Genomic DNA, 21,784 nt, shown 5'->3' on the forward strand with positions numbered 1-21,784 from the left:
TTAGTGGTGGTCATTATAGAGCTTTTTCCCACCAAAGGAAAACAACTATCGAATTTTTGGAATGTCTAGCATAAGTTTTTTGTGCAGCATGCTAAGCTGAAAATACTCATTCTCATGGTCCTATTCATAGGCCATAATAGTAGGATGGTGCAGAATATGGAGACAAATTCTGGAATTCTTTGGAGGATGGGGCTTGTTAAGAAATGATGGTAGCAATCCCTCTTCTTAAACTAATTTTAGAATACAGTTTGTTGCCGTTATCCTCTGAACTATACAAGCAAAGGCAGAAAATCTGTTGTCCAAGCCCAATTTCAGTACTCAGAATTTATTATTCTCCTCCAATTTCCTAGGTTTTATTTTGTGTTTAATGTTTTTACAGCCACTTTTCAATATTAAAACCTAATCCTAAAGCAGATTCTCCTCCCTTTTTGCCCCCTCCTCCAACATCCAAGTGCACTTTCTACTTCAGTCTTCTATAGCTGGAGACCAGGTTTAAGGAGGCTCTTAGCAGATGGAAGTTTCTATCTGTACAACATTGTTACAGTATGGTCTGCTTTGTTTGGAAGAATTTCAGATGTAACCTGAAATATAGTTGTGCCTAAGAAAATGGGAAGAGTGCTTGATGAAGTAGAGTCTTCCTTACTATTTTGGGTTGTGTTTGGGAAGGTTAAGAAAACACTTGAGAGATGCCACTTGTCTCACACACTCCCCCACACCCCCATTTATTAGCAAAAAACTGCTAGGGAGGACAAATTAGAGGAGTCAAGCTTCATTGGTATTCCAACATTGACCTCTATTTTTCTTTCTCATCCAGCTGAGGAATTGTGATGCAACTTTTGAGCTACATTAAGGTCAGTAATGGCTTGGATATTAACAAATTAATACTGAATCCAGAAAATATGGAATTGTTGATAGCTGGTACAGATCAAAGAGGTAATATTCTATTTTGGAAAGAATCTCATTCCTTATGTATCAAATCTATTATTTTTTTGGGGGGGTGAGAATTGTTAATCTCATTCCTTAAATTAGATTATTTGTGTGACATCAATGGGCCTGAGAAGAGAGCACTCAGGGTAATGAGAACATGACACAGGGTTTGCTGAAGTTGCATGATGGAAGGAGAGGGAGGCAACTTGACATGGTACTACCATCTATAGCAACTACTTAATAAAACAGTTAACAAGAACTTCAGTGAAATATAAGACAGTTCAACATTCAATTGAATTTTAATAAGAACACTCTTCTTACAGAGACAGCCTGGTGAAGGCAAATCAAACAAGAGCCAAGATCTGGTATCAATCTTCTGAGACTCCTATTGAGCAACTGTTCCCATAAATGTTTGCTGATGGACAACTAAAGAGGCCATACTGTTTCTTCCTGCCAAATCTGCCACTAAAGCTTCACCTGTCGCAAGTTGCTAAGAAGTCAAAGACTGCAGTTTTATTAGAGCATTCCATAGATCTTCATCTTTTTGCAGAAATTGTAGTAATTTATTAAATATGACTTGAGTTATTGTAAGCATCACTTGATTCTGATTCACGCTGTAGAGTTTGGCTTATGTTAAACTTGAAAGGTTCAGTGGAAGAAACAGCAAGAGGAATAAGAATGCAGGAGCTGCATGTCAAAAGATACCAGGACATAGTACTTTTAGTGAATTAGGTGCTTCATAATACAAGAACAGTTTTGCCTCAGCTAACGTTCTTAGGAGTCATCATACAGAGGGTTGTTGTAGTTTCCCCAGGATCCATAATCATGGTCATCAAAAAGTCTGCCATAAGAAGAATGCCTAGAATGAAAAAGAAACAATATCTTACTCAAGTTAGCCATCCCGTTCACTGTGCCTCCATTACAGATGTTTCTCTTTACCATGCTCAGAGCAAGGCAGAAAATGATCAATCCTATTCGTACTTCTGGAAAATAAAACTCTTGGTCCACTTAGCATCTGTCCTTTATGAATTAAACTGCCAAGTTAATGAGACATTGTAATTACGCTCTTCTAATTAGTTTGGAGAATCAACTTTATTAATAGGTAACTCGCCTCCCCTTAGTTCAGTACTTGCTCCATGGTGATCATACTGTCAATTTTAGGAATAAGTTCAGGAAGACCATCAGCAATGCAGAGATCTACCTCACTTAGTGCTACTGCTGCTACTCTTTAGCTTCCTGGACAAGAACTACAGACCAAGTTCCATATAATAAATGTAAGCAACTATTGTAGCTGGGAGGGAAAAGTGAAGGCGGACTGGAATTGTGGCATTTTGGGGAGGGGAAGCATTAACCACTGCTTCACTTATCACCCAGTCAACAGCAGCATTTTGTCTCAGGTGGGAAGTTCCTATCTGCACAAAGAAGGAGAAGATGAATATACAAACAGGGAAAGAAAGAAAGAAAGAAAGAAAGAAAGAAAGAAAGAAAGAAAGAAAGAAAGAAAGAAAGAAAGAAAGAAAGAGAAGGCAGAAAGTTATGTGGTCGTGCAGGGAAGATCATGCCAATTTGGGTTGCAGAAAAGTATCTTGGGTAGCCAAGAGATAATGGAGCAGCGATAGAAGCAAGTGTCGGGATGCAATAGGAGAAAGAGGTAACAGAAGACATGTAAATCTGTAAATGAGGAGACAGCAAAGATAGAGCGTCAGAACAGCAGTGGTGCAGCAAATGAATGAGAGAGAGAGAGAGAGAGAGAGGAAGGGGAAGGTTAAGAGCGTTTGGAGGTACAGTGAGAGAACAATGTAAATGCAGAGCAATAAAGGATCTAAATGAGGGAGACAGAGTTAACACCAGGACTTAATACAAATGTATGAACGGCTGTGCTCTTGGAGTGATTTAAACTGTATGGAGAATGAGGTAAAATCAGCCACAGTATGAGATGGGCACCATCCCCTTTCAGCAATAAAAACAGTTAAAAAGCCAACCTCTCCCCAAGAAATGACTGCTTCTCCTCTAAATAAGAGGTTGCCAAATCTTACCTGATCTTTAGAAATGCAGCTATGCCGAACACCAGTATAACCACTGCAATCACCGTTATAGTAATAGCTGCAATGCTTCCTGCATAGGAGAAATAGTGCATAAATTGGTTGGATGATCAGTTATCATTTCATGGTATTTTTCATTTTTGATTCATATCAATATAATGTATTTGCATAAGGTGTTCTAATGTAGGAAACGTAGCAATGCAAGAAAAGTTTTTAGGTATACACTGTCGCAAGAATGATCTCGAATTATGCACTAATACTATATTGTGTAATCTACAAATCTTCACTTCAGCATAAATATATTCTTTGCATACTTTCTTACTGCCACACCATTCTTCAGAAGTGCCAGATGGAATTATTCCTTAAATAATGTAGTATAATCATCATAAATTGCACAGACATAATGCAGTAAAAGCTGCTCACGTAGATCAGTATTGTCATCTACGTGCTGAAAGTGGCAGGGGAATAGCTGCTTGCCTTAAGCTATGAAATGACTTCACAACTATGAGATACGATCTGTGTGCTTCTCAGTTTTAAATTTATATCCTTAATTGGTTGCTAAATGCTGTTCCAGCTTCTGCACTAGCTCAGAAAGGAAGAAAAGGGACTTCAGAGAGCAGGTAGTGAATGACTTCCATTCGGGAGTTCTTTATGTCTTCTATCTCCTTGCCAAGGTTGAAGAAAAAGAGCTAGCCCAACTCCCTGGCTTGCAGGGGTTCTTCCCATTTCATTAATACTTGACACACACACGTATCTTTTAAAAGGTTGTACTTGCTATTAATTCTCCTTTGAGTTGTTCCACATATGTAAATTATGTGGGGGGAAAAGTAATTCCTTGACAAAAGTAGCATCCAGGAACTTCTGTGGACTTCTGTATAACTTCGATAATATTAAACAACAAGAAAAGATTTCCTTCAAAACCCAAACTGGCTTTATTTCTGGATTAAGGGGTTCCTACCATATGCAAAAAGTTCAAACAAACAAAAAAGCTATTCCATTTTCAAAAGATTAAGTTATTCATTGGGTGTCTAAATCAGTTATGTCATTGATGAGTTGGGTGGTTTCTATGTTGTTTTTTAATTGTCTGTGAGCTATTCAAGGTTATGTTGCATAAGATGGGAGGCTATATATGTTTACAAACAAATAAAATGTGAATGATAGATAGATACTTTCTTTTAAAGTATTTTACTAGAAAGAGAGGCTCACATAATTTCCAAGCACTGGGAAGAAAGAAGGCATAATATAATAATCTTGCTATACAGTGTCACTGTGGAACTGCTTGTAGCATACTTTCCTGCCAACCATGGGCAGAGCAGGAAGGACAATCATTCCCCAATTTTATGCCCTTTACATATTTTAGACCTCAGTTCCCAGAACTTCAAGAGAAGTTGATTTTTGGGAGAGGGGTTAGTGATGAGATCTTATACTCTAAAGTAACAAATAAAAAGGTAATTCACAGAAAGCCATTGTTATGCAAAGAGTTAATTGAATTGGCTCACCTGAGCTCAAAGCCTGCTGAACCTCTTGCATGGTTACCCCTGAGGAGAACGTGGTACTGCCTGTAGGGGAGGTCTCAACAGTGGCTTTACTTGCTAAAGTCCCTTGTGAAGATGTAAGCTTTACCACAGGGCTTGCTGAGGTGAGAAAATTAGTAGTGTCTCCAGAGGTAGTTCCTTCAGTAGGGTGTTTCTCGGAAGTCACAGGCACTGTTGACACTTCTATACTTGATAACTGGGTAACCCCAGTGCTGGTGTGTCTCTCAGGAGCAGATGAGCTGCTGATGGTGGATGACACACTCATAATACTTGAAGTGGCAGTGGCTAGGGTTTCTGCAGTGGACATATTAGTTGTTGCTGACCTATCAACTGACATCACTGAGGTCGACATGTGTTCTGTGCTTTGTAATTCAGTGCTTGGCGGTGATAATGAATTAGTTGATGCAATCATGTCTGGTGTATTTGATGGGACAGAAGTTTCAGACAACGGGATCCTAGGGACAAGAGTAACAGGTCTTGTAGCTGCTTTTGTGGTACCCGTTGTTATACTACTGATGAGCATAAAGGTCTGACTGGCCAATTCTGTTCTTACAGAAGAGACTATGTTTGAGGTGGTAGATGTACTCGTTGAGGAGGCTGAGTAGATATTTAGTCCTGCATAGGCAAATATGAACAAATATATTAGTAGCCTTCCATCCAGCAGATTTACTTACGTCATTGCCTTTTAGTTATCTGAATGAAAAATAAGTTCCATTATCAGTGTATTAATTATAACTGGTTTTAAATGGCCATTTATTTGCCCTCCTTAATTTATTTTCAGTAAGTTAATTATTGTCATTGAACCCTGAAGGTAAATATAGAATGAGAGAAAAATCTTAAAAGTAAAATAAAACAGAAGTTGCTATTTAGTCCTGTAGAGAAATGAAAGCACTGTACTTGGATAAATTGTTGAGATGAGAACCAAACCTACTTTTCCATGTCAGTATTTATGTTGTGAATTGCAATTCATCAAAATAGGGGCTCAAAAATACTGAATACTGGATGAATACTCCTATCTATATTACTCAGTGAAACAGGTGCATTCAAATGGAAACCAGAGCTGCAACCTTACGAACTGTGTAGAACAAATGTTTCTCTACTTAGCATCAGAAGACAATTAGAATTTCTCAAACTCCCTTAAAAGACCTGTGAGCTAGGGTATAAGCTTTATGGCCAGTAGCAATGATTCCATTTCTGCTTCTCTTCAGCTTCCGTGGTGAGAGTTTCCTTGGCTCTAACGTGACTTGTCTGTTGCTGGCAGCAATGGCTCCAGTTTCCTCAGTCTGCTGCAGGATCCCTACCCTTCTCTCCTGCCCTATGGAGGCTGAGAGTCATCTTTTCACTATCTAATGTCCCTATGGACTCAAAGAAGAAATGATGGAGATTATCATTAAAGAATTAACTAATATATTCAGTACACCCCCCCCCCAAATTAAAAACAGAATTCATGTTCTAGGGGATTCTGGCAGGCTTTCATTCCTATAGTTGCAAACCCAAGAGAGTGTGAGCCATGAGAAGGGACTCTGAAATTTAAGGAGTAAATGAATCAGAGTTCTAATGAGCAGATGTTCTGCCAGGTGCTTATGAGAAGACCAAGAGTCCATGGTAAAAAATAAGCGGCACTGCAAATTTGAATCATTCATACAGATTGCAGCATTGTATTTCTCTTGGTGAAAAAATCAGGACTCTCTGTTTTAGTAGAAAACTGAATTTGGAGAAATTATTCAGAAACTGCTACAAAAACAAAATGTTCAGAAGCATGCTCTCTGGATTTTGTTTCCACCCAAGTCTGAAACATCCCAAACCTTCTGGGTTTTGCTTCTGTAAAACTGTGACTGATCTGAAATGGTATGGCAGAACTTTTGGAATGTGATGCTCTGTTTTGCATTTGAGACAAAACATATTTCCCATTTTCTACACACCATTTCATTTAGCTCTTATGCCCTTTCATTTTAAGGCTGCCTTAGGTACACCACACACTGTAAGTTCCTATTTCTGAAGAACACAGGGAGGTAGAACTTTGCAACAATGACAGCAGCAGCATTTCTACCTGCCGAGTGGGGTCAACTTCAGTCTGACTTTGCAATGTAATTGCACAACTACTGTGTGCTATTCTTCTTTTGATCTTGCACCTTACTTTTCTGCTTCAGGCAAACTGTTTTTAAAAATAAATTAAAACTGCACACACGTCATAAACTCACCTTCCGCCTCTTCATTAAAACTAAACAAAACACAAAAGCTAAACTTGCTGATCTACTCCAGGAATGGCAGAGAAGCTGCATGAGCCAACTGGTGCCATTTTCATTGGCTTTTTTTACTCTGCTTAATTGTTACTTTTTAAGTTGAATTTTTTTTCAGAAAAGAGTATAAGCAAAAGAAAGTACAAAGGAGACAGAAAGGAAAGGAGACAAAACACAGGTCATGAAAAACATATTGACAGGTAAAGAGTCTAAAGTATCATAAAAACGATGATGTTCCAATATATCATTAGTCACTTATAACATTGTAAAATATATATCCATTTTTTGAACAAAATCCAAGAGTCCCTATTTAACTTTCAAGTTCATTCACACACTGTAATTCACTTATAAAACTATAAACTACAATACATCAATACTCAAAGTCTAGTTATTCATCAAATTAAAATATAGACTCTGTACATTCCCACTCCCCCCACCCAGCCCCAACCGTGGATGTGGTACAAATGCATGTAAGAATACTTTCAAGTTAGAATTAAAATCTACATCAGATTTGCTTTTTAAACACAAAATTATTCTGGAGATTGAAGTGTACTCCCACAATTTAGTTAGCCATTTTTAAAGAAGGAATCAAGCATCTTTTTCAATAAAAGCATATAAAATCCTTGCAGCCATTAATATATTCACAAAGCTAGTTCAGTAAATTTTAAAAGGATATATGGTTTAGTGAAATTCTATAAAAATATCTCATGTTGCAATAGAATTACCATATTCAAAATCTGTTCCATTCTACTATGGATAATTTTCCAGAATTACTGGGTTTTACAGTATGAAAAAAATGATCCAATCCATTTATTACATTTCCAGCATTTTTAAGAAAGGGAATTGTTCATTTTAACAATCAAAACTGGAGTAATATGCCAGTGGTAAAGCATGCTGTACCAATTCTCTCTAAGCATAATTGTCAGAATAAATTTAATATTCATCTTCCCTTGAAATTCCTATTGTTGTATCTCTATTACTCTATTCAAATTCTGCATCCATTTAATCAGTCTTTGACTTGTTCAGATTCTGAATCCTACTTCAGTAGTACTTTATAAATGAAGCCCAACAGCTCCTTAAAGCTGCAAGAGACCTGATTTTTTCTAAAAATGTGAGATTGAATTGGTGACTGCGCTTAAAATGTTACCAGGTTTTTGTCAATTTTTTTTTACTTTCCTAGGAAGTTTATTGCTTTCAATTCATTCTACATCATTTTCAGTTACTGCCCCTTATTTAAGGTTTTCTATCCAATCATTTCTTTGGACTTGGGTCATCATGTAAGAGTATCTGTAAAATCATTTCTTTTCAGAAATGATGTGTCTATTGTGTCTATTGTATTATTATTGTGTCTATTATTACTATGGGGTGTCTATTGTGTTTTTATGGTTTTTAATTCCGTAAGCCCCCTGGAGTCACTGGGTGTGAGTTGGGCAGCCTCACAAATCTGTTTAATAATAAATAAATAAATAAATTTCTTTTATCGCATACTGTATATCACATATTCAGATAATCTTCTGGCAGAACCGTATATGAAAACAATTCAGTGGTCTTAAAATGTTAAGTCTGGCATTACCCTTTATTTAATACTAAGTAAATGAACAGGAGGGCCTATTGTTGAGGGCCACCAATAATAGTCTGGTGGCCCTCAACAGAAGTTCAAACAGGGAGAAGAGGCAAGAGAGATGACTGATGAGAGAAACTGTACGTTCTTAGGAACAGTGTGCTCAACTATGTGGGGTGAAAACATCACCCCCTGAATAACTGCAAGAAGTTCATTGTAAGAGGGGCTGATTGCCTACAGTGAGTCCCTAACAACTTTTCTCTCCAAATGGATAATGGTATTGGACTGATAGTGATAATTGGACATCAACCAGCAGTTGTGACATGCAATTCTTGGGGCAAGTTTGTCTTCCAGCCTAAAAACAAACAAAGCATATGTTTACTGCAAGTACAACCTGGTAGGCATACCTGAAGAAAAAGTATCAAGACTGGAGAAGCTGCTACATTTCAACTGACAAGAAAGGAGGAAGGTTATTATATAAGGGGTTGCCCAATTACAGATTGTGACCCCCCGGGGTTCACAAATTTTGGGGGGCACACAAAGATGGAGTCCTGTCATACCACACTCCATGGATGCAAGAAAAGTTGACATGGAAGCTGCTTGAAAAAAAGTAAAAAGAATTATGATACGGAGTGCCACAAAAATGTGTGGAGTTATGCTAATGAATGTTTATGTTAGACAAAACAAATGAAGCCCTATAATAGGAGTTGACAAAGGACACTATTTCTGCATCACTGGAACACAGAAACATCCTTTAGACCTCACAGAAGAAATCTCCTAAGGGAGTTGTTTTAAGTCATGTGGGGACTGACAGCACAATAGGGTTGTTAAGTCTCCAATAGCAATCAGTACCTTGTGAATATTTGATTTTTATTTTTGGTAAATAGTCATTTATATCTAAGGAAAACTGCAACAGTAGGAACAGTTTGATAGTGGAACCAGTTTAGTGGTTGGCTCCTCTCCGCTGCTGAAGAAGGGGCTGGCTAGATCAGAAGTTTAGACTCAATGGCCTCTTCCAATTCTATGATTCTCTATACAGTGGCTATGTCTGGACATTACTTAAAATGCTGACTTAATGATGAATAATCCTGAACATTTTAGTTTCTCCTGCCAGAAAAGATGGTTAAAGAAACCAGCATAATGACTTGTTCTCTTAAGAAATTAGAAGTATGTGTCAAGACTTGTTCTTGGGTTATTAGGAGAGCAGCAAGCTAGCTAGAGAATCACATGACTCAAAAAACAGTGTGGGCAACCTGTAGCCCCAACGTAAGATGCAGCCCTTAACTCTACTTTTTGCAGGTCTTAGATACCTATCTAATCACAATGATTAAAAACTTACAGTTGTTGATTCCCACTACTTAAGATAAAAACCATGATGTAATGCTAACTATGTTTTAAATTATAAGTTTTAAATTCTAAAACTTAAATATCACAGTGAAAAAGCAAAGATCCACACTCTGCCCCTAGAATGAATTGTCTCCACATGCATTGTGTGGCCCCTTCCCCCTTTGTGGTTCCTAGGCCCTTCAAAAACATTAAGCATGGCCTTCAGCTGCTCAGAGTCTCTAGAAATGCAGCAGTATATAAGTTGCAGAAATAAATAAAGACCTTGTAGGAGGAGAGCCATGTTAGTTTACCGTAGCCAAAAATCAAAAGGAATCTAGTAGCACCTTTTCAGAGTAACACGTTTTATTAAAAGGCATCAGCTTTCATGAGCCTTTCCAATAAGTAACAAATGATCATTTAGATGGTACCTCTTCTTGTGACACTAGATGGCTTACAATAAATCCTCAGTGCTAAACAATCTCATTCCCAATCTGCTTGTGCATGTTTTCAATGTAAAATGTTCAATCTCCATACTGTATTTCTCTGAAGCCCTGGGGAGCTGTTGATAGTCAATAGGAACAATACTTAATAAACTCTAGTTGCTTTGTTGCTATGCTTTAATGCCTTTGCCACATTTCAGCTGTTTTAAATACAAAAACAGTAATTAAGAATGTCTCTAAAGTTATCCTGGAACTGACATCTCAAAAGAAAACAAGCAGTACCTAGAAACAGCCTAGCTTGCGTTTTTTTTTTTTTTTTTTAATGTTAATGGTGTTTATAAACAGCCCTGTGTTTCTAACCTGCTTTTTAGATAGAATAGAATTTTAGCCAAGTTGAAAGCTAACATATTTCTGTCTTAATTGCTAGAAAGTGTAATGTTTTGCCCTGGGGTTTTAGAATCATCTGTAACCTCCAGGTCAGATTACTTCTAGGTCATTTTTGACAAGGAAGGCTTTGAAACTGTTACCAGAGAAAAATACATTTAAAGCAACTTCAATTGCTTCTCATTTTAGTACAGTCTGTGTATGGCTTCTCACTTTCATCCTGAGAAAATGGAATAATCATTCTAAACTGAATCTCTACTGCTTAAAAAAACTCCTTGCGAATTATAACTTTATAGAGATTTTAAGTGCTAAAGATTTCTGTTGTTGTTATGGTTTTCTGTATGGAACTCTCCTGAGAGTTTTCAAACATGTGGGCAAGTATAACCGTGTAAATTCTTTTTAAGGATACATTTCAGACATCTGTAGATGAGGTTTCTCATGTTCCACCCGTGGTATCAAGCCCCATGAAGCTGGGCAAGATCAAGGAAGCAAGAACCACAGATTTCAGTAACTTACCTTTAATGCTAGTTTGGGGTAGTGGCAGACTCTCGGAAACTGTAATGGGAATTACTGTAATTCATTTATAGTGCGTTGATTAAGGTTTAGTCTCTTGGAATGCTTGAAACCCAGATTCATCTTCATCTGGGCTATAGTAAGTTGTTATTTATTTGACAACTGCCAATTGACTTGCCTGCTGTCTCTCCACTGTTTGTGTCTGCATTCCTTTCCCACGTGGGGTTTCAGCTTTCCATTGTGAGAAGATTTGTTTTTCTTTAAACTACATTTTCTTAAAATGTTTGTTATTTAACCCATGGAAGAGAATTCATGTGTGTATCAATGCAAATGGAAGAATCCATCGTACAAATGTAAAGCATAAAAAAGAGTATGGCATGTAGGTCAATAACAGTACATTATAATACAAATAGATTAGAGAGATTGTGCAGAAATCAGACTTTTCCAATCCCATTTTTGAATTATGGGGAAGAACTGATGAAAGGATTTTTGTTGCCTTATGAAATGACACGGAACGCTGAGTAAGAATTAACTCTGACGTGCGTTGCTGGTTTTTCCATGAAGCTTAAACTTCTTGATATTTCAACACTGAACAGGCACTAAAATGTTACCTGAGCAGCAAATAATAGACAATAACAATTTGTATTAGACTTTTAAATTTTCCCAATTAAATATCTGTCAATAGAACTATGCTGAAAGTTGGTATCAGGAGCTGCTGGATCATCATGCTAATTTTGCTAAATTTGAATAAATCCCAGGTTAGGTATATTTATGATATTTAACTGGAATTTGAACTTTAAAGCTAGCTTTTGCTAGAAGATTCGATAACTAGCTGCTGGGACATTTAGAATTTTCACAAACTGGAGCCAATAAATACAATTTAGGCAGAGCTGGTTTTGGTACGGAACTCCTGTCTTAACATTTTCTCACAATGAAGAATGCAGCAGTCTTCCTCCTCCTGCTCCTCCTCTTTTTTTGGTTCTTGGTCAATGCAAACCCATCTAAAGCTACCTAGCAAGTCTGGTGCACCAGAATGACTGGGCAAAGAGCTCCATCCTGAACAGTGCTATTTCTCAATCAACCTTTTATCTGGGACGAGAAGAAGAGCGTGGCTAATCCACCAGCCCAATTTTCTCTTTCCTTCAATCTTTATAATATGAATTGGAAAAAGGAAGTCCCATAGACTAAGCAGGACCTCTTAAGTGAATTCCTTGCCCTCTGTAAGAGCCAGTACAGTGACATCTGACTAGCTCTGGGAGAACACAAGTTCATCCTCAACCATGGATGATCATTGATGACTTCTGAGTAATTTTGAATCGATCATTACCTCTCAGCCCAACCTACCTCATAGAATTATTACTACAGGGAGAAAGTGAGCTGCTGGAGTAAAGGCAGATTATCAATCTAATGTATAATAACTGTTTATAGTCTAGGTGCAAGATGATATCCTATGCCAAAAGAACTTGCTGCCATTTTTAGGACAAATAGATCCTGTTCATTCTATTGTCCAAACACTTCTCATAAAACTTCCTGCTGGCCCAGAATTTGCAATTTATGAAAATTCAAACATGATGCTATTGAACTAAGGTAGCATAATATTTAATCCATATGTAAATTATGTAAATATATACACGGTATGTGTGTGTGTGTGTGTGTGTGTGTGTGTGTGTGTGTGTGTGTGAATAGATCCATGTCCCTTCTGGCTGGTAAAGGCAGCTCGGGAGGTGACGTGTGGTTGGGTCCAGACGATGGTAAATGCATCCTTGTGGGAGGGGGTGTTTCTGGTGGTCTTTAAGGAGGCTCTGGTGTGCCCCCTCAAGAAACCATCGCTGGACTCTACTGTACTGGACAATTTTCATCCAGTCTCCCACCTCCCCTTTTTGGGGAAGGTGGTTGAGAAGGTGGTGACATTGCAGCTCCAGAGGATTCTGGATGAAGCGGATTATCTAGACCCCTTTCATTCAGGTTTTAGGCCCAGATATGGAACAGAAACAGCATTGGTCACACTTATGGATGACCTCTGGCAGGAGCGGGATGGAGGCAGTGCATCCATTCTGGCTCTCCTTGACCTCTCAGAGGCTTTCAATACTATTGACCCTGGTATCCTTTTGGGTCAGCTCAGGGAGTTGGGGGTGGGCAGCGTAGTTCTGCGCTTGTTCACCTCCTTTCTCCAGGGCCGGTCTCAATTGGTGTTCTTTATTAATTTATTTAACAAACAGAATTACATACAAACAATAATATCTTACAATACAAAAAAGAAAAGAGAAGAGAAGAAAAAAGAGAAGAGGAGAGAGGGGAAAAAAAAGAAAAAAGGAAAAAATAATAAATAAATAAATAAATAAATAAATAAAAATAAAAATAAGGGGAGGATAAGATGAAAAATAAATAAATAAATAGAAAGATTAGGGTTTCCAACTTTCTAGATGGTACAGCTTAGTATCCTAGCGCGTTATTATTTTTTTCCTTAATACTCTAAATTGCCTTCATTAATTCTAATAAGAGATTAAACAATTAAGTAATTTACTATTTATATACTATATATTCATATTAACTTTTTGAGTCCATTCCACATATTTGAAAAAAGGTGTCCAGTCCTTTTGAAAATCTTCCATATTTTTATCATTTAGTTGGTCTCTTAGTTTTGCCATTTGTGCCAAATTTAGGGATTTAAGGATCCATTCCTCCACAGATGGGATTAATTCTTCTTTCCACTTTGCAGCGTAGAGAATTCGGGCCGAAGTAATCAAATACAGTAGAAGTTTTCCATAGTTTTTTTTCCAAATCTTTGTTCATAAAGCCCAATAAATAAAGTTCCGGTAATTTATCAATATTAACTGCCAGCATTTTACAAATTATATTATGTATAGATGACCAAAATTTTTTCGCTTTTTTACAGGTCCACCACATATGGTATAAAGTTCCAGTTTCTTTTTTACATTTCCAAAAGACATTTGACGTATTTCGAAACATTTTTGATAATTTTTCAGGGGTGGTATACCACATGTACATCATTTTATAAAAATTTTCTTTTAAATTATAATTTGATGTAAATTTTAATCCCTTAGTCCACATTCTTTCCCAAACATCATATTCAATATTATATCCAATTTTTCTCTCCCATTTATTCATACATTGCTTAATTTGTACATTTAGTATTCTCATTTGCAATAACATTTTATATATTTTAGAGATCATGTGGTCATTATTAGCATAGATTTGTTCATCCCACCAAGATAGTTTTTTTGTAAATTTGTAACTTTTAGCATTTATTTTAAATTGTTCTTTTAATTGAATATATGTAAACCAATGACATAAATATCCTTCATTTTCCAATTCTTCTCTTGTTTTCATTGTAAATTTAGTCCCTTCAAATTTTATTAAATCCGAATATTTTAGCCACTTATCATTTCCTATTTTTTTTCGCCTTACAAAAGCTTCTTGTGGGGAAATCCATAGTGGTATTGTCGATGTTAGAGTAGATTTATATTTTCCCCAAATTTTAAGAATAGACAATCTAATACAATGATTGTTAAATGTTTTATTTACTTTCAATTTGTTATACCATAAGAAGCCGTGCCATCCAAATTTTAAATCATGCCCTTCTAAATTTAGTAATTTATGATCTTGTAGGGTGATCCACTCTTTTAACCATAATAGACCACATGCCTCATAATATAGCCTGAAATCAGGAAGACTCAAGCCTCCTCTTTCCTTGTCTTCTTGCAGTAATTTAAATTTAATTCTTGGTCTTTTCCCTTGCCAAATAATTTTTAAAAGATCTTTTTGCCATAATTTAAAAGTTTTATCAGTTATAAATATTGGAATAGTTTGAAATAAAAATAGCATCTTTGACAGAATATTCATCTTAATTGCAGAGATTCATCCCATAAGTGATAAATTTAATTTTTCCCACCTCAATAAATCTTGTTTAATTTCCTTCCATATTTTAACATAATTATTTTGGAATAAATCACTAGTATTGGTTGAAATCTCTATCCCTAGATATCTAACTTTTTTGACACTATTAAATCCTGATTTAATTTCTAATACATTCTGATTATTTTGTGGCATATTTAAATTTATCATCTTCGTTTTTTGATTATTTATTTTAAAACCAGCTAATTCTCCATATTCTTGTAGTGTCTTTAATAAGTAATCAATTGATATTAACGGGTTTTGTAAAATAATAACTAAATCATCCGCAAAGGCTCTTAATTTATATGTTCCTTGTTTAATCTTTATCCCTTCAATTCAATGATCCTTTCTAATAGCTTCTGTTAGAACCTCCAATACCAATATAAATAATAAAGGAGATAGCGGACAGCCTTGCCTTGTTCCTTTTTCTATTTGACATTCTTGTGTTATCTCTTCATTGATCACAATTTTGGCTTCTTGAAATGTATAAATTGATTTTATTGCTTTTATAAATATATCACCAAAATCCATCAATTCTAAAGTCTTAAACATAAAATTCCAATTTAGATTGTCAAAAGCTTTTTCAGCATCTAAAAATAACATAATCTGTTTTTCATTATGAAATTGAGCATACACTATTATATTTAAGACCATCCTTATATTGTTTTTTATGTATCTTTGGGGTAAAAAACCATTTTGGTCATAATTATTTCTTTCTTGAAGTATTGTTTTTAGTCTTTCAGTTAAAATTAAAGTAAATATTTTATTGTTGTTGTTTATTTGTTTAGTCGCTTCCGACTCTTCGTGACTTCATGGACCAGCCCACGCTAGTCATTGTTTAATAATGAAATAGGTCTATAATTTTTGCATAGTGACGGGTCTTGTTTTTCTTTTGGGATTAGTATATTTGCCTCTGACCAAGATTTTGGTATTGGATTTCCTAACAGAATCGCATTCAATAAATCTTTAAGTTTTAACAAAATTTGATCTTGAAAATATTTATAATAACCTGCTGAAAATCCATCTGGACCTGGAACTTTGCCTATTTTCAATTTTCTAATTGCCTCTATAATTTCCTGGGTTGTGATGGGATTATTAATTAATGCTTTTTAGTCGTTAATTTCTTTAAATTTTGTTTTAATAAATAGTTCTCAATTTTATCAACTGAAATTTCTTGTTTCTTATATAAATTTGTAAAGAAATTATGAAATGCCTTTTTAATGTTTTCATTGTCAACTAATTCTTTCCCATTTTCTCGAATTTTAGTAATATTTTTTTTCCTTTTCTTTTCTTAATTTATATGCTAGCCATTTTCCAGCTTTATTAGCATATTCAAAATTTCTTTGTTTAATATATCTCAATTTTCTTTCAATTTCATCTGTTGTAAGTATTTTTAATTGCTGCTGTAAAAATTTTATTTGATCGTTTATACCTTCATCTGATGGTCTTATTTGAAGATTATTTTTTTTTATCATAATTTGGTCAAGAACTGTTTGAATTTTTTGTTGTGTTTTCCTCTTTAAGCAACTATTTAAATACATAAAATATCCTCTCATATATGCCTTGCTAGTATCCCATACTGTCCCAATACTCACTTCATTATTTAAATTCCATTCAAAGAATTCTTTCAATTTCTTTTGGCAATCTTCTACAAGTTCTTTATTTCTCAACAAAGTTTCATTTAATCTCCACCTATAACTTTTTGGGTGGAGTTTTATAGCCAATTGAACTGGATTATGGTCTGAGAAGGATCGGGGAAGAATTGATACATTTAAATTTTTATTTGCCAAATTTTTAGATACCCATATCATATCGATCCTGGAGAACGATTTGAATCTGTCTGAATAAAATGTATAATCTCTAGCCGTACCGTTTTTATATCTCCAGGCATCTACAATAGCCAAATTTTCTGACATATCAAAAAAAGATTGGGGCAATTTTCCTTGATTTTTTAAAATTTGTTGTTCAGATTTTCTGTCAATAATTGGTAAGGTAACTCCGTTCCAATCTCCCATCATAATCCAATTGTTATAAGATAATTTGGAAAGTTCATTTAATAAATGTTGATAGAATTTATTCTGATTATCGTTAGGGGCATAAATTCCAACCAGTATTGCTTTGGAGTTTTGTAATTCTAATTCTATTATTAAATATCTCCCATTTTTATCAACACTTATTAATTTAGGATTTAGATGGGGTTTTACATATATTGCAATTCCATTTATATTTTTTTCATTTGCTGCTATAAATTCATTTCCTAATTTGTTATTTACCAGATATTTACTATCTTTTTTCGCAATATGAGTTTCTTGAAGACATATTATATCTTGTTTTAATTTGTATAAATAGTGAAAGACTTTTTTCCTTTTAGCTGGGGTGTTGGCTCCATTTATATTCCAGGAAAGGCATTTTAATTCACTCATTGGAAAGGAGCATTGCAAATTCTTTAGAACTTGAAGCTAGTTCCTCTGCACTTTGTTCCTCTGTATTTAAACATTTCACTTTACTTTCTTTACTTTTTGGCCTTTCCCTTCTATCTGTTTCTGATTCTAAATCTTTCTTATATTTTCTGAGAAATTCCTGAGCCTTAAAAATAGTATTTAATTTGTATCTTTGTTGTTGGAATGTGACATTCACTCCTTCCAGTACTTCCCACCTAAAGGGGGTTTTATTTCGTTTAAGGACTTCAGTAAGAAAGAAATAATCTCTTATTTTTTAAATATTCTCAGTGGTATGTCTTTCAATAGCATAATCTCCTCTCCTTCAATATTAATTTTTTCCCCCCAGGAGGCCTGTATTATCAAATCTTTGGTCTTCTTCCTCGCAAATTCAATTATTATATCTCTTGGTTTCCGATTAATTTTTGCATATTTCGAATTAACGCTAAATATTTTTTCTATATCTTCTTCTAGCCTTTCTTTCTCCCATTCAGTTAAACTTGCAAGCATTTGAACCACTATTTCTCTTATTTCTGCCTCTTTTTTTTTCCAGGTACACCTCTAAGTCTAACACAATGTTCTTTTTCTTTTAACTCTAACACAGTTAATCGGTCTAATTCTATATCATTTTCTACTTCTAATTTCTCCACTCTTTCTCTTACCTCTTGAATGTCTGCTTTTATTCTTTTGTCCATTGTCTCTAACTTATGATCTAACCTTTGTCAAAGCCATCTATTTTCTCCTCTAATAGCGTTAAATTTTGAGTAATATTTTGAATTGTTTTTTGTGTAAAATCTTCAAACATAGCCTTCAACCATTCTCCTTCCCCAGTTTCTGAGCCTCTCCTTGTGTTCATTTTGTCCTTATAAAAATCTTTATTTACCTATCTTAATCACTACACCTAATGTTATATTTATCTATATAAAGCAGTGTATAATATTTATATCCAAACATACAGAGCATACAATTCAAGATAATCTTATAAACATCTGCAATATAGTCCAATATGGCGTTAGAAATTAATTAATTCAGTTCCTTTTAAGTGAGGACTGGCAGTAAAATTTTTTGGTCTCCAAAGTATAGAAAAGTTTTTTTTTTCCCCGCCTCCGCTTAGAAAGTTTCTTCTTTTTCACTTTTGTAGTCAAAAGTTGTTGTTTCTTTTACTAGAGATGAAGGGGGCTGCAGAATTGCCTAGATGACTAGGCTACTCACGCGGGTTCTACAGATGTACCTCCAGGCTTCCTGGCTGCTTTGTTGTTGCGGTGAAACTGAAATATTGAAATAGAAAGCAAAGCTTTCGCCTGCCGCTCCGAAGCCGCTGGAGTCTTTCGTCGGCAGTGCTCCTTTTCTCGCGCTGCCTATGAGGTCTGCCCGTCTCTCTCTGACTCCGCAGAACTCTCGACCTCCACGTGGTAGATATCAATTTTTCCGAGCTGTTACAAGGCTCGACCAGCCGCCATACTCCTTCACCGGAAACCCATAGGGTTGATAGGGGAGGAGAGATTGGGCCTGCGGCCCCTCCTTTGTGAAATGCCACAGGGCTCAGTACTCCCTCTGCTCCTTTTTAACATCTACATGAAACCATTGGGTGAGATCATCTGTTTTCACGGGATGAGGTATCATCAATATGCTGATGATACTCAGCTATACATCTCCATCCCAGGGGAAGTAAGTGATGCTGTGACTGCCCTTTCCAGGTGCCTGGGGGCTGTTGGGGTCTGGATGGGGAGCAACAGGCTTCAGCTGAACCCTGGTAAGATGGAGTGGCTGTGGGTTAATGGCCCCTCAGTTCCCAGGGATTTGCCATCTTTAGTTCTGGATGGGGTTGCACTGCCCCAGACAGACCTGGTGCGTAACTTGGGGGTCCTCTTGGACTCACGACTCCTGCTCGAAGAGCAGGTGGCAGTCATGGCCAGAAGGACCCCTGCGCAACTTCGTGTTGTGTGCCAGCTACACCCTTTCCTGGAGCAAGAGGCCCTTCTAATGGTCACTCATGCCCTGGTCATCTCCCATATAGACTACTGTAATGCACTCTACATGGGGCTAGTCTTGAAGAGTATCCGGAAGCTTCAGCTGGTACAGAATGCGGCCGCACGGGCGATTTTAGGTGCTTCAAGATCAGCACATATAACACCTTTGCTCCACGAGCTGCATTGGGTGCTAGTTTGCTTTATGGCAGAGGTCCAGGTTACCTGAAGGACCGTCTCATCCCCACTACATCAACCCATCCCACCTGGTCATGCAGAGAGGGCATGCTACGGACCCCGTCTGTAAGAGAATTCCATCTGGCAGGGTCCAGGAGGCTGGCCTTCTCTGCAGCAGCTCCGGCCCTTTGGAACATTCTTCCCCCAGAAGTGAGGTTAGCCCCCTCTCTCCTGGACTTCAGGAAAGAATTGAAAACCTGGTTTTGCCACCAGGCTTGGAGTGGGGGGAGGAATAGCCATTCTTGGGATTGGCTGGTTCCCTAGTCTGGCCTTCGACTGGCCTCACTGGTTTATGAGCTGAACTAGATCTGCCATTACTTGGATTTGATTATATTTTTATATATTTATTAATAGTATTATTTATGATTTTTATTGAATTTTAAACTGTTTTTATTGTGAACTGCCCAGGGTCCCTCCTTGTGGGGGAAATGGGCGGCGATAAAAATGTGACAAATAAATAAATAAAAATATATATTTTAAAAACGAATCTAATATGTCTTCTTGGTCCATGTTAAAAAGAAGCCAAGATTTGTAACCATAATGTACTGAACAAGCTATAAAAACAAATTTGCATGTAATGCTAGGGCATAACAAATAGGTAGGTGTACAAATATTAAGGCAAAAACAAGAACTTAGCCTTAACCAATATGTGATCATAGTCTTTATGTATTATTTCAACTGGGGTTATTATAAACCATGACAGATAGAACAGAAGTATTTATGTAAAAAAAAAAGTGATGGTCATCAGGGACATTTCCTTCTTGCTTCATTTCATACCCTACAGCTGCTATACAAGGATATTTCTTACCTGTTATGTTAAAAACAAGTATTTTGCAATTCTGAAACTTTTTAAAACAAAAATATAGAATGAGAATCTGTGACTGGTTACATAGGCTTGAAAATGTGGTTAGTTCAATACAATGAATTGTATGGTATTGAAATGCAGTTGTATGAACTGAACGGGGGCACTTTGTACAGGTGTGCAACTGTTTTCTTTTTTTCTTTTTCTTTTGTCAACTTTTCTCTTTGGTCATTAGACAAAGAGCAAAGTGGTGTGTATGAAGCAGCTGAGCTGCACATGCCACCTGCCAGTCTCAGCCTTTGTATATGCTTGCTTGCTGGATCCATTAACTGTGAAGCAATAAGGGCCTCCATGGACACACAGTACGGCAAAGAAGCTAAACTATACATCATGTACTATGCATGAGTGAGGACTCTTTCAATGCCTCTCTGTGTTTTTTTAATATATAATTTTATTAAAGATTTTTAAAAAGGAAGATAAAAACGAATACAAGTAAGATATATAATAATATAAAGTAAGAAAGAAAAAGAAAAAATCAGAGAGAAAGCTAAAAGTGCAAGAAAGGGGAAAAAAGTAAAATAAAAATAGAAAATAAAGAAAAAAGGATACAAGCAGCAGCTTCTGATCTTCTTCACAACTGTTGTAAATACAACATAACTCTCCTCTTTCAATAATCTGTCCGGTCTAATCATCAAAACCATAAATCACACGTTCATTTTTTCTGTTTTATGCAAGAAGTCCATAAGGGGTTTCCAGTCAGTTTTAATGCCTCTTTGTAAAACAGGTCTGCCATCTGAACCTTCTGAAAAATTGAGACTGATCTGAGCACCCTTGTAATTTGTAACTCCTTTCCCCATGAGAACAATTCTGTCTGCTGGGAAACCTGGGCAGGAAGGTTCTCCAAGATAGTTTGCAGGGTAGAAACAGGAAATGATACTGTGAAGACAGAGAATGTAGTGATTATAAAAATTCTGCTTCCTTGAGGCCTTTCTGATTGGGTTTGGTGCTTCACAGGTCAATGACCTCGCGGCGTTCACCTGTTTTTCACTGTTCCTTATGAACTCTTCAATCATTTACCAACATCTCTGCTTCTGGAAAGTGGTACACAAATCAAAGTTGGCAAGATGGCAAACAGAACGTTGCAATGCAAGCTCTACCCCTTTTTCTATGTGTGACACTGCATGCATGGCTTGCATCACAATGCTCCATCTCCTTGTGGATGCTGCTGTACTGATACACTTTTCTTTGGGCACCCTGTTCTCAAAGTGAGACCCCAGATCATTCTAAAATATGCCAGGAACTGTAAATCAAAAACAAACTGTTCTGGATTCTGGTTTGTAATGAAAGCAATGCAACAAACAAATTGTTCTCCATTTGTTCAGTGGTCTTGCTTGCAGAGAAGAGCAATTTCAGAAAAATAGCTTATCTCAAAGTGTGAGAACATCACCACTCAGGGG

The 21,784-nt window shown here is 36.4% G+C and overlaps 1 protein-coding gene across 1 annotated transcript in view; it reads right to left on the bottom strand.

The window, feature by feature from the left end:
• Positions 1 to 1,202: 1,202 nt before the first annotated feature.
• Positions 1,203 to 21,784, bottom strand: part of PARM1 (prostate androgen-regulated mucin-like protein 1) — a 43,252-nt gene continuing 22,670 nt past the window's right edge. The window contains exons 2-4 of the mRNA XM_063300367.1: positions 4,469 to 5,119; positions 2,964 to 3,042; positions 1,203 to 1,786 (exon numbers count right to left, since the gene is read on the bottom strand). Of these exons, the coding sequence (XP_063156437.1) occupies positions 1,702 to 1,786; positions 2,964 to 3,042; positions 4,469 to 5,119 (815 nt within the window). The 3' untranslated portion in view covers positions 1,203 to 1,701. The remainder of the gene's footprint in view (positions 1,787 to 2,963; positions 3,043 to 4,468; positions 5,120 to 21,784) is intronic.

This window comes from Candoia aspera, chromosome 4, assembly GCF_035149785.1.
Source record: "Candoia aspera isolate rCanAsp1 chromosome 4, rCanAsp1.hap2, whole genome shotgun sequence".
Classification (NCBI taxonomy): domain Eukaryota; kingdom Metazoa; phylum Chordata; class Lepidosauria; order Squamata; family Boidae; genus Candoia; species Candoia aspera.